This window comes from Aphanomyces invadans, assembly GCF_000520115.1.
Source record: "Aphanomyces invadans strain NJM9701 unplaced genomic scaffold supercont1.21, whole genome shotgun sequence".
NCBI lineage: Eukaryota > Oomycota > Saprolegniomycetes > Saprolegniales > Verrucalvaceae > Aphanomyces > Aphanomyces invadans.
The window spans coordinates 1,138,751-1,152,170 of record NW_008580166.1 but is presented as its reverse complement, the minus strand read 5'-3'; the positions used below and the strand labels follow the sequence as shown (position 1 = coordinate 1,152,170).

Here is a 13,420-nt window from a genome sequence, read left to right as displayed (position 1 = left end):
CGACAAGCTTTCGAGGCGGCGTCGTTCGTGCCCAAAACTCCGCGATGGGAGGCGGCGGCTTAGTCCCCCACTCCGCGATCCGAGCGGGCATGGACGCCAGTGAGAAGCACGTGCTGATCAAGGCCAAAGCGACGAGGCAGAGAAGGACGGCTTGGAGGCGCCGATGGGTGACCCACCCGAGGCAGCGCCCAACTTGAGAGCTGACTGTCGCGTTTTGTTCAGGATCAATGAGCTGTCGTGGCTGTGCTGGGCCGCGCAGCGTCGGCGCACACCGACGACTATGCCAGCCACCAGACACACCCGACTACTAGTAAAGTAAAGTCTCGACGGTCTGGAAGGAGGGGGGGTCGAACCAGGAAGACTCTGGAGGTCGTGCGGCCTCCAAGGACTCAACAATGCCTTGGCGGTGACGGCGTCATGGTGGATTCATCCAGCCATTTCAGCCAAAGATTGCCGCGTCGTTTGGACGAGCACCGAGTTGAATGGTTCGGACGTTGTCGAGACAAGGCGTTTGGGCCATTGCCGACTGGCCACCGGCCCAGGGTTCAGTGACCTTCAACAGGTACGACATCGGTGCTTGCGGTCGCTTGGACCCGTCGTTGAAGGCAAATTGCCGCGATCCAAGCAAGCCGCAGCACGCTTCGACCACACAATCGTCTTCGCCAACTTATTGTGCCTGGTTCCAGTTTTCCCTCGTCATCGCACATTGCACGCGGCCAAGAGATCCTTCCATCTTGTGCACGGCCGCTGATATCTCTGTTCGAGACTGTTTGAGGAGCCGTGGCGTTGCTGCCTCCATGGCGACATCTTGGCCTCGATCGTCGAGCCATCCTCAACCTGTGTGGTCCCAAGCCAGCCTGCTGCTGCCTCTGGCGTGTACGCGCCGCCACGGAGCCTGCCCACCACAGTACCAGGCAAGACAAGTGCCACCGGCGCACATTCCGATGTGACGTGTCAAAGTCGACGACATGGCCAACGCTTGTCGCGTCGGCTAACGTTTGAAAGCACGTGCATCAGCTCTCTCGCTCGGATCGATCGATTGCTTTTAGACCAGATATTGGTTCAGTTTGGCCACCTTTAGGCTCGGATCGATCGATTGCTTTTAGACAGAGTCAACGATTTATGGTGGTCATCGCGCAGCTCCGTCGACGCCATCTCCCATCACGACTCGGTCGATCTCGTCCATGGAGGCGTCGACCCAACGGCGCTTTCGCACTCTTCCACGAGACAAACGAACGATTGTCATGCAGCCGCCCCTTGTGCAGAACAGGTCGAGATCTGCGGAGCTCGTGGTGCGGTGCATGCGGCAGCTGTCCTGCCAACAAGGCCGCTTCACGAGCTTTCAACGCACGAAACACACTCCACGCACTCTCGATCCATTACACGATCGCTTACGCCGCTACCTCGTCGCGCATCCAAACGTCAGGATGAACGACGTTTTCTTTTCGCACGACTTGACCTTGGCATTGTCGTTGGGCACGATGTACCCGACGGGGCACCGTGGCTGGTTGCACGAAAGGTTCTCGCACTTGGCGACGACGTTGCCCACAATGTCGACCTGCAGTGGAGCGTTCCAGCCGACGCCGCTGCCGCTGCATTGGCTCCACGACGGACCGCAATCGTTCGGGATCACGCTGATATCGTACCAAATGGTCCCGCCGGCGCCGGGGACGACATTGAACGTCGGGTCAAAGTACCCTTCAAACACTACACAGCGCTGTCAGCTACGTATGGGAGACGGCGCTCGGGACGTACATGTGGCATCGTTGTTGGCCGTGGCGCGGATCATGATGTTTTTGCCGGGGCCGTAGTCGAGCGCGTTCAAGTCGAACGACTGGTACGGGCCAAGGTTGCGGCTGTGGTCGACGAGGTCTGTGGATCGCCAAAAGATATCTTGGTTCTTGTCGCATCCATTCACAACCCGGTACGTGCTTGGTCCAATGGGGCTCGGAGCGGGAGCTGGCGGCGCAGGAGCTGGAGCTGGTGGCGAAGGAGCTGGCGGTGCAGGAGCTGGAGCTGGCGGAGCAGGAGCCGGAGCTGGGGGAGCAGGTGTAGGAGCGGGCGGGGCCGGTGCAGGGGCAGGAGGAGCAGTGGGTTGCGTTGTCACATCGGCCGGTGGCGGCGACGACGTCGTGGGGGCGTCTGAGGGTACCGTCGTGGTGGGTTCAGGCGTCACGGTAGTCGGCTCCGGAGTCACGGGGGTGACTTCAGGTGTGGGTTCCGGGGTTGGCTCCGGTGTGTCTGCGACCACGGTGGCCGGTTCGACCTCGTTTGAGATGGTGCCGCCGACGACGATTTCACCGTCGAGGGTGGTCGTCGGCGTGGGGATCGGCGTGGCGTCGTCGGTGAGGGCCGACGACTGGGTTGCATCCGACGTCGGGATCGCGGCAAGCGTGATCCCAATGGCGGCTCCAACGACCAAGAGAGCAGCTGCAACGATCATCAAGATGCGGTTGCGGCGCCGGCGCTGGAAGCTCGCTTCGTAGTCGTCGTCGTCCTTGGCATCTGGGAACGGCACGTCCGAGTCGCGGTACACGACAAGCTCCTGGTTGTTGGCCGACGTCGTGTTGGTCGGCGTGATCGTGATGATGCTGGCGTTAGCTGTCATTTTCCCGAGTCCTCCTCCATGTGTGTGCGCCAGTCTCGCCTCGCCATCACCCCCGTCGCATCGCGCGCCCTCTTCCGCCCACCATGTGTAACCCTGTCCCCCCTCCCCACCGCGGTTTTCCAATATTGAATTTAATTGTCTTACGGTTACTATATCGATTGAATAAAAATACACCGACGGTGTACACAGGTGGCGAGGTTCAGACTTTACCAGGGTGACGCCATTGCGACGACGATACGCAGCACATCCTGTGTATTGTTGTACATGCGACCTTCGCAAATCAGCATTTCAGGTGTCGATTCATCGCATGAGATGATTACGGGAAATTGTGGAAAATGTCATGGTCGTCCTCGCTGTCCATATTGTCCTGCTTTCAGCTACACCTGAATTACGTATTAAATTCGATCACAATCCGACACAAAGCAGCTGGCATCGGGGCGGCCGTTGCCGTCCATACGAAACCAGCCCAGCGCGCCATGCCTTGGAAGCTCTTGAACCCCATCACACAACTTGTGTTGCTGGGTCATGGGGCTGGAGAGCAGCACCGAGGCACTGCTTGGAGAGGTTGTGGTCGCTCGCTTGTGCCGGGTGCTTCTCCGAACGTTGCTGCACACGCCGGCAGTGCACGATCAGATCGTCCGGCCACAGGGAGGAACGGCAACAACCAAATCCCCCGACGAGATTGGTGGCGCTCGGAGTGGCCCCGCGACGATGTGCGTGCGATCTCAGGAACGTCGCGGGGGTGCCATCGCCCGCTGCACGTGGCCATCCAACGTGTCCAGCGCACGGCCACGTCATGGAGCGCGAGGAGTGGATGTTGTTGGCATCGTTGTGCACACGGCATGCATCGGGCACTGCCTCTTTGAAAACCAGCCTGCGGAGAGGAGGTGCCGCGGCGTTGCTCACGGCATTCGTCGCATGTACCGTAGAAGCTCACGGTGTCGTTCGAAGCGACGGCGATTGCTTCACGATCCTCCACAAGGATCGAACAGTCGTTGACGAGGAGGGCGGCTGAGCTCTATGCGAAGCAAGCGACGGATCTGCTCATCTTGGAGGAGGCGATGGGAGGTGCTAAACGACTCCGTCGATAGGAACTCTTAGGAGGGGGGGGGCACGGAGGAAGGGAGAGATTTGACGCTACCACCAATGCGAACACGAACAGATTCCGAGGAGGGAGGCTGGGCGCAGTCGCTGGAGCGTCGTCGTCTAGCTGGATGTGCGCTGACACGTAGCCAAGGCCGATCCACAGAGCAGTTGGCATGTATCCCCTGGCGCCATCGACGTTGGTGCACACCAAAGTCAGCCGGTCGCCCTCTGGGGCCGGGGAAGCCGCACCGACAGAAATCCAGCACTCCATCTAGCCAAGTGGCAGCCCGCCACACCGACATGAACCATGTCGATCAGGATGGAGCAATCGGAATGGCGAACTCTGCCATCGACCCCTGAATATTCCAAGAACGTGTCTGCCGCGGTGAATGGCGGCAGCGCCTCGACGTCCAACGCCCCTTTGGCCTGCTACCATGTTTGGCTCACACGGTGCCATCCTCAGGCGGGCAAGCCATGCATTCCACGGGGTCCATGCACCAAGCATGAAACCAGCGTGCGCGACATCTCCACGGAGGGATCGCCGAACGTAGATGGCGATCGTCTCATGGAATGGTCTCAGTAGAGTGAGAGAGGAGCTGGCCCCTGGTACTACCGCGGCGACAGCAGACACGTTTCCCTGTCACCGCGACTGCAGCTCGAGGTGGGGAGGCCGTTGGTGGCCACCTTCGACTGCAAGTTGTGTTAAGCGAGAGGTTGAGTGCATGATTATCAGAGCGGCTGAGCCTGCAACTTGCCCACACGTCGAGACATCTCGACGTTGTTGAGAGAACGGCAGCCGCACGAACGCGATCGAATACGACGACTCGATGACGCGAGAGACACACACCTACTACTTCTTGACCTTGACCGTCATGTCGTTTGCGTCGACGTGGTGTAAGCGGATAACATTGCGCGCCTGCGGGTTGTAGTGCTCGACGCCTTTGTGCCAGTCGTACGACGTCGCGTAGGCAAAGATCTCGCCCGTTTTGTTGAACTTGCCGGCGGAAATGCCTTGGTAATTCGGGCTACAACAACGCCGTCGTGACAGCCATGCATGATCGAGCGACAGCCGTACATTTTGGCAAAGTTGGTCAAGAGTTTGCGGGCATCCTTGTCCCAGAACGCATACGACCCGTCGGCGCCCGTGGTCGCGATGCGTCCCGAATTCTGGTGGAAGCTGATGCTTGTTACAGGGTAGATCGAGCTCGTTGTGTTGTCCCGGTGTGCTTTGAACGAAAAGTCGCGGCTATCACACAAAACTCAGATCCGGCCATTCACGCCAACGTACTCGCGGGCTTTCTCGTCCACATGTTGAATCGACACACGGCCTTCAATCGAGCCTGCAGCGAAGCCTGTCGCGTCAGGAAACGCGGCAATGCATCGCGTCTGGTACTTGAGCGTCGATTTCAGTGTCTGCATGCAAGTTAGCTCGGTCACGGGCGCGTGGCGCTTACGGCGTATATCTGCGACGGCTTCTTCAAATCAAAGCAGTGGACTTGCTTGTCCGCGGTTGCCACCACCATCAACGGGTACGACACGTCCAGTGCGTACACACGTTCGCTGAGCTGCACAGTCGCCTGGGGCTGCGGGGACCGCGAGTCCCAATACTTGACGGTCTTGTCCCAACTGCCTGTGACGACGCAGTTCGCTTGAGCAATGTGCTGGATCGATCGAATCGGCTGGTCGTGCTGCGCGATCTGTTGCCCTTGGCTGTTCCCGCCAAGTTGCCACATCATCGCGGTTTTGTCGCAGGAGCCGGAAAACACGGTCGAGCCGTCCTAGAAAGAGTCCAGGTGCATCAAACAAGCGTTATAGGGAAGTCGTCGAAGGCGTACGCCGCTGAAGGCTGTGCAGAGAACCGGGCCTTTGTGGGCAAATTGTGCCCGCGCCACTGCTTGAAAGTTGGCACCCTGATGCTGCACTTCCCAGCACCGGACGTGATTGTCCCAAGACCCCGCGGCTAAGATGTTAGCCGTGGGACTCCACGAAATGTCTTGGATGCTATCGGGAACATCGGGAGGAACGTCATAGTCGGACGCGGCCTTGCTCGCGGTCGCCGCCGCGGACGCACCAAACCCACCGAACGACATTTTCACAAATTGTGTACATACGACGTTTGATTGGTGTAAAAGAAATTTTCCGCTTCACAATTGGGTAAAACTAATAAATTCGATGATTGGTTGTATTTCACTCTATTTACGATTCGATGAAGTTTGATTGGTTAAAATTGTTGAAACCCTTCGCAATTTGAACGCCTTGCGACGAACGCGTCGAGCGCGGAACACCCAACGCCGTGTCCAAGTGAGCGCGGGAGGCAGGTCGTGCAGTCGCCACCTCCATGCACTCCATTCGAGACCATACGTCCGAAGATGCTCGCAGGTGTAGCTAACTCATCGTCGCAACTTTAGCCTTCCACGACGAAGCCCCTTGCCATGGAAGAGGCTTCGTGCCGCTGTGTCGGTGGCGCCAGGACACGATCGTCGGTAGATGAACTGGGTCGGGATATCCTCTGCCGACTCGACATGCATTTAAACCAATCGATGCATTGTTTAATGGATTATTACGACTGCCATGGACGTGCTTCGTTCTGCTATTCCGGCCCGACTCGCAGAAGAGTTGATCCAATGTTGCAGCATGCTGGGTGACCCTTCCGACTCGGTGGCGCCAAACGCCGTGCTGCCGTGCAGATCGGCATAGCCCCATGGCAGTGCCTCGGTGGGTTTGACTCAGCCCCCGCCATCGTACCACCACCGCACGACCGCGCGCGAGTCGTGTGCAGACGGAAGCGCGATGTTGGTCGACCAGACATGGACCCCTGGCGCCACGCGCCACGGCTCATTCTCGTGCGGTTGCTTGGCGGGTTTGAAGCACTCGTCCGGCATGACGTCATCCATGTCATTCACGTCAGGGAGGCGGCACACTTGGACGTGGGCGACGCCGTCGTGTTCGGCCACGACACCCACTTGAACGTTGACGGTGGAGCCGGGGGCAATGCACTTCTCGATGGCGTCGGGAGGCGAGTGGGTGCTGCGAGGGGACGACATTATCAAGAGACCGTCGGATGGAGCGATCCAGGCAACGAGGGCAGCGACCAGATGGGCTGCAGAGAACATAGCTCGCGTGGGTAGACAAAATCGAGACTGCCTTGGGCCAAACGGGTTGTTTATCGCTCCGACTCGAGCCTCCAGAATGCCCATGCGCGCATTGAACTTCACCAGTGCCATCCACAAACAGGATGTGTCTCCAATGCAGTCGACGTCCCTCGGTGGCACCCACGCTGCACACCGCGCTGGCCGATTCGCTCAGCCCTGCCCTCATCGAGACCTCAAAGGACGATGTCACCGACATTCCGTCGACCTGCCGCCCGTATTGTACTTGTCAATCGTCCGGTGAAACTTGAATGCATGCCGCTCGACCATGGACCTACGATGGCCCGCATGCGCATCCTTCCCCCGTGATGGGTACGAGGCATGCAAACCTTCCTGGACGGCGAGCGAACACACCGTTGTTGGAATGTGAATTTGTGCCGCTTTCGACTTGAGCAAGTTGCACGTTCATAGTTTGGGGGTACTAAATCCGTTCGATGGGAGACGAGATCGGGTCCGTGGATGCGATGCTGGCGGCCGATTTCTGGTGCACGATCCAGCCGACCATGAGAATTCCACCGGCGCCGAGCAGGATCGCCAACGCCGCGGCCGTAGTCGGCGCTGGCAACATGCAATCCATCGCAGCCACAAGCGAGTTGGACACTGCAAACGCGCCAGTACAGCTCGTGGCGACGGCGAGGAACAGTGCATTTTCGTTCAAAGCATGGCACGCACAGATGAGACCAATCGCGAGCACGACGGCCATGATGCCCCACGAGAGTTCGGTGGTCGTAGGGACGTCCAAGATGCCGAGCAGGACGGTAAAGAACGCGTCGGTGACGGTCGCGCCGAGCCCAAATCCAATCGCCCAGGCGCCGATCCTTGGCTCTGCCATGAATGCAACCACGGTCCCAACGACGAACGCCACGGTGAAGCCGACCAAACAATAATGCAGTGAGTATACTGAAATGACATTGAACGTCATGAATGTAGCCAAAAAGTACGATGACCGCTTGGCGGACATGCCGCGGAACGTCACGATGAGCCCCACGAGAACCAGCAGCAGCTGCATGGCGGAGACGACGAGAGCGAGGTCGTTCCAAGCAATGGAGTCGATGGTCTCGAACGACTTGAACGCGTTGGACAGGACGCGGGGATGGTGCCCATGTTGTGATGTCGCACTACCGTGCAGGAAGACAGGGAGCATCGCTAGATTTTAAATGGGCTCCGTTTGGTGTGCACGCTGCGCTGCTTCAGGTCGATCCCTTCTAGCAGACAAGATGCATGGCTCCTGGGAGTCCAAGCAGGAGGAAGTTGCGTCGATCCAATATCCGTGGCACCAAGAACAAAATAGCGGCTCCACCACCATTGCAACCTGTACCTCCCATGCACGAGCGGCGTTCTCAATGGGCTCAAACGCTTTCCCCCGTGCTCCCAGGAAACATGCGCCGTCCAGGGAGCCACCCCACGAATCCAAGATTGTCAGGCTCGAGGGAATGTACGTCGTTGTACCCACAAAATGTTGGTCCAATTCGTCCGTTCGCCGCAAGTTGCCATCAGCTGCCGATGGCATCCGTGCGAATACCAGCGGAAGGACCCGGTGTACTGGCGGCGCGGGGATGCCTACGTCGTCGTCGAGTGTCGGCCTTCGGCAGTTCACGTAGCCCACGACGTAGCCATCACGCCAGAGAAGCATGGCCAGGTATTGCTGCGTCCACTCGTAAGCAGCGTGACGCGAACGCGAAAGATGTTGCCGAGTCGTCACGTGGGGACCGAAGTCCAAGTCGAGGAAGATGGTTCAGATGTATTATATATTAGTCCGGAACATTACAGCGAGTTTTCAACCACGGTCATGAGCAACTTGCGGAAGTCGCCGCTCGTTTCACCGTAGATGCGGTCGCGCAACGACTCGCCGTACTTGGCCTTGTAGGCAGGGGCGACTTGGGGCAAGTACGCTTGGTAGCGGATGAGCGCAGCCGAGAGACCGTACTCGTCGGTGCCAATGCCCTTCATCGTCTTTTCGAATTGCTCGACTATCGTATTGATCGGGTCCGTGATCATGTTGTAGTGAAACAACATCGCACGTTCGGTGTGGCCACCGAACTCCTTCTCGATCGCACGCGACAAGCTGTTCTTGTGCTTGGCAACGTACGCGGCGTTCACTTGGTTCATGAACTCGGGAGGGATCGACCACAACGTGTTGCAGAAAGTCGTTTCGTCCGTGCCCCACTTGCCTTCGCCGGCCTTGTAGATGATTTCTGCCAATTCTTCGGCCTTGCGTTGGTTGTGGATGGCCGGATCGTACTTTTGGGTCAGGGAGTTCAACACGGACAAGTAGTGCTTCTTCAAGTCACCGCCAATATCGTCAGCAATCACGACAACCAAGTCTTCACCGAAGACCTTGAAGAAAGCCTTCTTCAGGATCGCCAATTCTTCTGGGGAGCGGCCGCCCAAGACAGGGTACAACAAGTTTTCGTTGGTGCCGGCACCCTTGGTCGCGTTGCGAATGATCATGGCTTCGGCTTCTTCCAATGGTTGGGCAAGCAATTCGCAGAGCTTGCCGTAGTCGCCGGACGTTTCACTCTGGACTTCCGCCAACAACGTGCGGCCGTTGTGGAGTTGAGGGTAGCGGATCGAGACCAAGTGGCGGGTGCTCGCCTTGAGCGAGCCCAAGACACGGTTCAACCGCGCTTCGTCCGTGCCAAATCCGGCGCACGCAGCCTTGATTTCATGGCAGAGGTTGTCGATTTCGTGGGACGCAGGGTTGATCGCAACACCGTTGTTGATTTCGTACGCTTGTTGCGGGTACAGCGGCAAGTACGACATGGCGACGGAGACGAGTGCGCGCGACGAAGAAAATGCGAAAATGACTCGGGGGCCGTAGTCACTTCGAGAAGCTCAAAAATCCAACCAATCCGCGTCGTTGGATGGATGCGCAAGTCGTTTAAGTGCGAATTCGGCCGTTCTAAATACGACCAAAAAATACCATCTTGCAGTATATTTTGTACTCTCTTCAAAGCCAAGTCAACGTGACGTGTAGAATACAGACCTAAAAAATACCTGCAAATCTTTGTACTACAACAAGAAATGAACCAGATAAAGAACCACACGCATTAAAACAATTTGCATGATACGTGTAGGATAGTCAACTACTTCTTCGAGGCACATGATAATTTGATACAAACATAATCCATCTCATGTCGATTCAAAAGATCTTTATAAAACACCCCTTTTTGGATTCATTATATTGTATTCGATTTATCCGCTCAAGGAATATCTTGAAGAAGGATGTAGAGGATGACCATCCAAGTGTCGGCAAAGTGCGACCAGGTCTCTGTTACGTGCGATCCACTGAATTTGGAGTTACAACCCGACGACGCTCCATTCCATGTTTTTCCGTGGAAGTTTGGGTCGTGGCACGCGAGCGAGCGCGGTTGTCGACGAGCTTGCGCATCCTTTCCAGCTGCTGGAACATCCTGCCATACCATGGCCATCTGCTCGGAATAAAGGCAAATGGCAGGAGCAGCTGAGAGAACGGGGAGCGGCAAAGGTTTAGGATGAAGTCGCCGTTGGACACGTGCACGGTGACCCTATTTTCTCGCCAACGATATCGTGCAGAGGCCTTCCGTTCACCCTTGGAAACCACTTTCTAAAAACAGACAGCAAACGCCAGCGCAGGCACTTGAGCCACCAGCGACGTCCAAGCTTGAAGTCACGGCGAACATCATTGTGTATGTTTCTGTTCGTGCTACATTCGACACGGAAGCTGTTGACGAGAGAAATCGAGGATTGGTGAAGCAGCAAGTACGAGCCTAACACGCACCATCGCGCAGATTTGAATGGGTCAAGCTTGGCACGCAGGAGTCGCCCGACTCGAGCCGCATCCACCCCATCCTCAGCAGCGCGACACTCTTATTCACCACCAGGTAAAACCAAATGCCGAACCCGACGAAGCATCGGAACCAGCGCCAACTCTGCTCGAAGAACGACAAGTCGACGCACTCGGCGAAGGTTGCGCTCCCGGCATACGGCGATGTATCGAAGGTGGATGCATGGCCTGTGTCGTGATGTCGCGAACTGTGTTGGGTTGTGGTCGAGCAAGTGGATCTCGACCATTTGCGCGCCGAATCGAAGCGGTACAGCAAAAAGGCCGCAAGGATCGACCCGCGCGACACCTTCCAGAGAGTGCGGAAGCTGCGGATCAAAGCATTTGACTTTATAGAGGTCGTCTGTGGTGTTGTCGCCGCAGTGCTTCCCTCTAACTCTACGGCAACTATGTGCCTTTGATCGCTGTAATCGACATTGAGGTCGTCATGCGACTGTTGTCGAGGAGACTCCATGCCATGGAGCTGCGACACTTGATGCTGACTTGACCTCGGTCAACACACCAGGCTTCAATTGGCGAAGGACGCTCGTATACCGCAGTACAAGGCGCACAGCGCGGCGGCGAATGCGAGGGAAAGCGTGTCTGAGTGCTCTTTGTGGGCACAATTTGTTGCCGCAGGATGCCTCGTGGCTGAGTTGGATAGCACTCTAAGGATAGAGGTGCCGTCGTCCACAGCATGCGTCGAATGCAATTGCCATTCGAGATGACACTTATCACGCTGTCCTGTGCGCAGACTGTAGTGCCAAGACCTGCAGTCGTCCGCCTCGACACGTGAATGGTGGTTGGTACCCAAAGCTCAGCTTCGGCACAAAACGGTCGCAGCATCTCTCGGCGCTGCTACGAGGGAGCGCTCAGTTACGTATCCAGGGCGAACAAGTTGGAGATGATGTCGACATTAGTTTATGCGTTTACGACAGTCTATTCGATCTAGTCCATCGCCTAGGGCCCTACAACTTTGCTTGGCGTGTAGGGGGCGCAGGCACGGTTGGTCCTGCAATAAAATATTTAGTGGCGCATCGCGCGATCGTACACGATCATGAGCAACTTCTGAAAGTCGCCGCTGGTTTCGCCATGGATGCGTTCGCGGAGGTGCTTGCCATGCTTGGCTTTGTAGACTTGGGCAACTTGAGGCAAGATCGACGAATACCGGATCAAGGCAGCCGTCAAGCCATATTCGTCCGTGCCGAGGCCTTTCATGGTCTTCTCGAACTGGTCCGCGATCGCTTCGACCGTGTTGAGTTGGATCTGGACGTGGAACTTGAGGGCGCGTTCAGCATCACCGCTAAATTCCTTTTCAATCGCAACAATCAGCCCGTGGTTGTGCTTGGCCTTGTAGGCAGCATCGACGGCGGCAAGGAACTCGGACGGGATCGAGTATAACGCATTCACAAATGCGCTTTCGTCGGTGCCCCACTTGCCTTCGCCGGCCTTGTAGATAACTTCCGCAATTTCTTCGGCCTTGTGGCGCGTGTGGACGGCCGGATCGTACGTCTGAGCGAACGAGTTCAAAGCAGCCAAGTAGACTTTCTTGAGGTCGCCACCGACATCGTCGGCTACGACCACGACCAAGTCTTCTTGGTACTTTTGGAAGAACGCCTTCTTCAAGATGGCAAGCTCTTCAGGGGAGCGGCCGCCCAGGAGAGGGTACATGAGGTCTTCGTTGGTACCAGAGCCCTTGGTCGCATCGCGCAGGATGGTAGCTTCAGCGTCTTCCAGCGGCTGGGCCAACAGTTCGAGAGCTTTGCCGTAGTCACCGGACGTTTCGCTCTTGACTTCATCCAGCAGCGACTTCTTGTGGATCTGCGGGTACCGAACGCTGATCAAGTAGCGTTCGCGGGTCGTGCGGTTGCCCAGCGCGTGGCTCAACCGGTCTTCGTCCGTGCCGAAACCAGCGGCGGCCGAGTAAATCTCGTTGACGAGGTTGTCGATTTCCGGCGACGACGTCGAGATCGTGGCGCCGTTGTGGGCATCGCGCGTTTCTTGCGAGTACACGTTGAAAAAGGTCATGGGAATCGAGCGGGGGATTTGTTCGTAGGGATGCAAGTTGCAAAGTGAGCGCCATGGCTGTCGGCCGCCACCGCGTTTGGCACCGTACGACGTGGCTACCCATTGACTTTGCGAAAGGGCTGCCGACTTTGCACCGCGAAACCACGCGTCATCTCGTTCGGTGTCGGAAAGATCCTCGTCATGCCACCTTTTCTTCCCCGCAAGTGTGTCCCGTAGGCATATTTCCCAAAACTTTCAAATACCACGAATACTCAAACCAAGTGGAAGGTCGGGTCTCACGCAGGTGCGCCATTTTTATGCGTAAGGGGGGCTGCATTCCAGGGGAAATCTTCCCAGTGTGGGCGTATACCCAGCGGACGTTGAATGTTCTCGCGCGTGGTGGGGTTGTCAAAGCATCAGCCAATCAGATGCGTCCTTGACTGGCGTCAAGCCCCCACGCGAGGTGATTTCATTGGTGCGTTTTTATATTTCATACAAAAACGCATAGAAATAGCAATAAAAACGACGAATGCGTGCCAAAGCAAAGTGCTCGCATTGGATTGGCTCTTGCAAAGATTCAGCGGCGGAGATCATTTTTATTAAAATTCTCAACCGACTGCATACGTTGATTCAATGATCAAGGGCTATTTTAATACGTATTGCAAGTGTCTTGCGTCCAGTATGTGGCCAGGGAGGTCATGGACAGGGAGGGATTTCCATGGACTGTCGTCGGATTGTGACGATACTCTTGACTTGAGTATGTTGGCA

General features: G+C 56.8%; 7 protein-coding genes across 7 annotated transcripts; 1 reads left to right on the top strand and 6 right to left on the bottom strand.

The window, feature by feature from the left end:
- Positions 1–1,355: 1,355 nt before the first annotated feature.
- Positions 1,356–2,677, bottom strand: H310_09552 (hypothetical protein). The gene is made up of 2 exons (XM_008875648.1): positions 1,756–2,677; positions 1,356–1,707 (listed from the first exon to the last, which is right to left on the bottom strand). The coding sequence occupies exons 1-2, from the start codon at positions 2,606–2,608 to the stop codon at positions 1,400–1,402; spliced, it is 1,161 nt and encodes a 386-aa protein (XP_008873870.1). The 5' UTR covers positions 2,609–2,677; the 3' UTR covers positions 1,356–1,399.
- A 1,702-nt stretch (positions 2,678–4,379) lies between these two features.
- H310_09551 (hypothetical protein) lies at positions 4,380–5,788 on the bottom strand. Its single transcript, XM_008875647.1, has 5 exons — positions 5,530–5,788; positions 5,149–5,472; positions 4,983–5,107; positions 4,770–4,940; positions 4,380–4,719 (listed from the first exon to the last, which is right to left on the bottom strand). Exons 1-5 carry the CDS (start codon positions 5,782–5,784, stop codon positions 4,545–4,547), a joined length of 1,050 nt encoding a protein of 349 aa, XP_008873869.1. The 5' UTR covers positions 5,785–5,788; the 3' UTR covers positions 4,380–4,544.
- A 632-nt stretch (positions 5,789–6,420) lies between these two features.
- Positions 6,421–6,918, bottom strand: H310_09550 (hypothetical protein; the record flags this gene model as incomplete). The annotated part of the gene is made up of 1 exon (XM_008875646.1): positions 6,421–6,918. The coding sequence occupies one exon, from the start codon at positions 6,916–6,918 to the stop codon at positions 6,421–6,423; it is 498 nt and encodes a 165-aa protein (XP_008873868.1).
- A 346-nt stretch (positions 6,919–7,264) lies between these two features.
- On the bottom strand, positions 7,265–7,987 carry H310_09549 (hypothetical protein; the record flags this gene model as incomplete). The annotated part of the gene is made up of 1 exon (XM_008875645.1): positions 7,265–7,987. One exon carries the CDS (start codon positions 7,985–7,987, stop codon positions 7,265–7,267), a length of 723 nt encoding a protein of 240 aa, XP_008873867.1.
- A 577-nt stretch (positions 7,988–8,564) lies between these two features.
- H310_09548 (hypothetical protein) lies at positions 8,565–9,647 on the bottom strand. Its single transcript, XM_008875644.1, has one exon. It carries the CDS (start codon positions 9,604–9,606, stop codon positions 8,608–8,610), a length of 999 nt encoding a protein of 332 aa, XP_008873866.1. The 5' UTR covers positions 9,607–9,647; the 3' UTR covers positions 8,565–8,607.
- Positions 9,648–10,314: 667 nt separating this feature from the next.
- Positions 10,315–11,088, top strand: H310_09547 (hypothetical protein). The gene has a single exon (XM_008875643.1). The coding sequence runs from the start codon at positions 10,620–10,622 to the stop codon at positions 10,992–10,994; it is 375 nt and encodes a 124-aa protein (XP_008873865.1). The 5' UTR covers positions 10,315–10,619; the 3' UTR covers positions 10,995–11,088.
- Positions 11,089–11,543: 455 nt separating this feature from the next.
- Positions 11,544–12,811, bottom strand: H310_09546 (hypothetical protein). The gene has a single exon (XM_008875642.1). The coding sequence runs from the start codon at positions 12,671–12,673 to the stop codon at positions 11,672–11,674; it is 1,002 nt and encodes a 333-aa protein (XP_008873864.1). The 5' UTR covers positions 12,674–12,811; the 3' UTR covers positions 11,544–11,671.
- Between the last annotated feature and the right edge of the window lie 609 nt (positions 12,812–13,420).

Excerpts from the sequence above, each read along its gene's own strand:
- H310_09552 (XM_008875648.1), bottom strand. The coding sequence starts at position 2,608 with ATGACAGCTAACGCCAGCATCATCACGATCACGCCGACCAACACGACG. Across the intron at positions 1,708-1,755 it reads GGCCAACAACGATGCCACAT|TGTTTGAAGGGTACTTTGAC; the intron begins GTACGTCCCGAG and ends AGCGCTGTGTAG.
- H310_09551 (XM_008875647.1), bottom strand. The coding sequence starts at position 5,784 with ATGTCGTTCGGTGGGTTTGGTGCGTCCGCGGCGGCGACCGCGAGCAAG. Across the intron at positions 5,108-5,148 it reads AGCCGTCGCAGATATACGCC|ACACTGAAATCGACGCTCAA; the intron begins GTAAGCGCCACG and ends ACTTGCATGCAG. Across the intron at positions 4,941-4,982 it reads GTGGACGAGAAAGCCCGCGA|CCGCGACTTTTCGTTCAAAG; the intron begins GTACGTTGGCGT and ends TTTGTGTGATAG.
- H310_09548 (XM_008875644.1), bottom strand. The coding sequence starts at position 9,606 with ATGTCGTACTTGCCGCTGTACCCGCAACAAGCGTACGAAATCAACAAC.
- H310_09547 (XM_008875643.1), top strand. The coding sequence starts at position 10,620 with ATGGGTCAAGCTTGGCACGCAGGAGTCGCCCGACTCGAGCCGCATCCA.
- H310_09546 (XM_008875642.1), bottom strand. The coding sequence starts at position 12,673 with ATGACCTTTTTCAACGTGTACTCGCAAGAAACGCGCGATGCCCACAAC.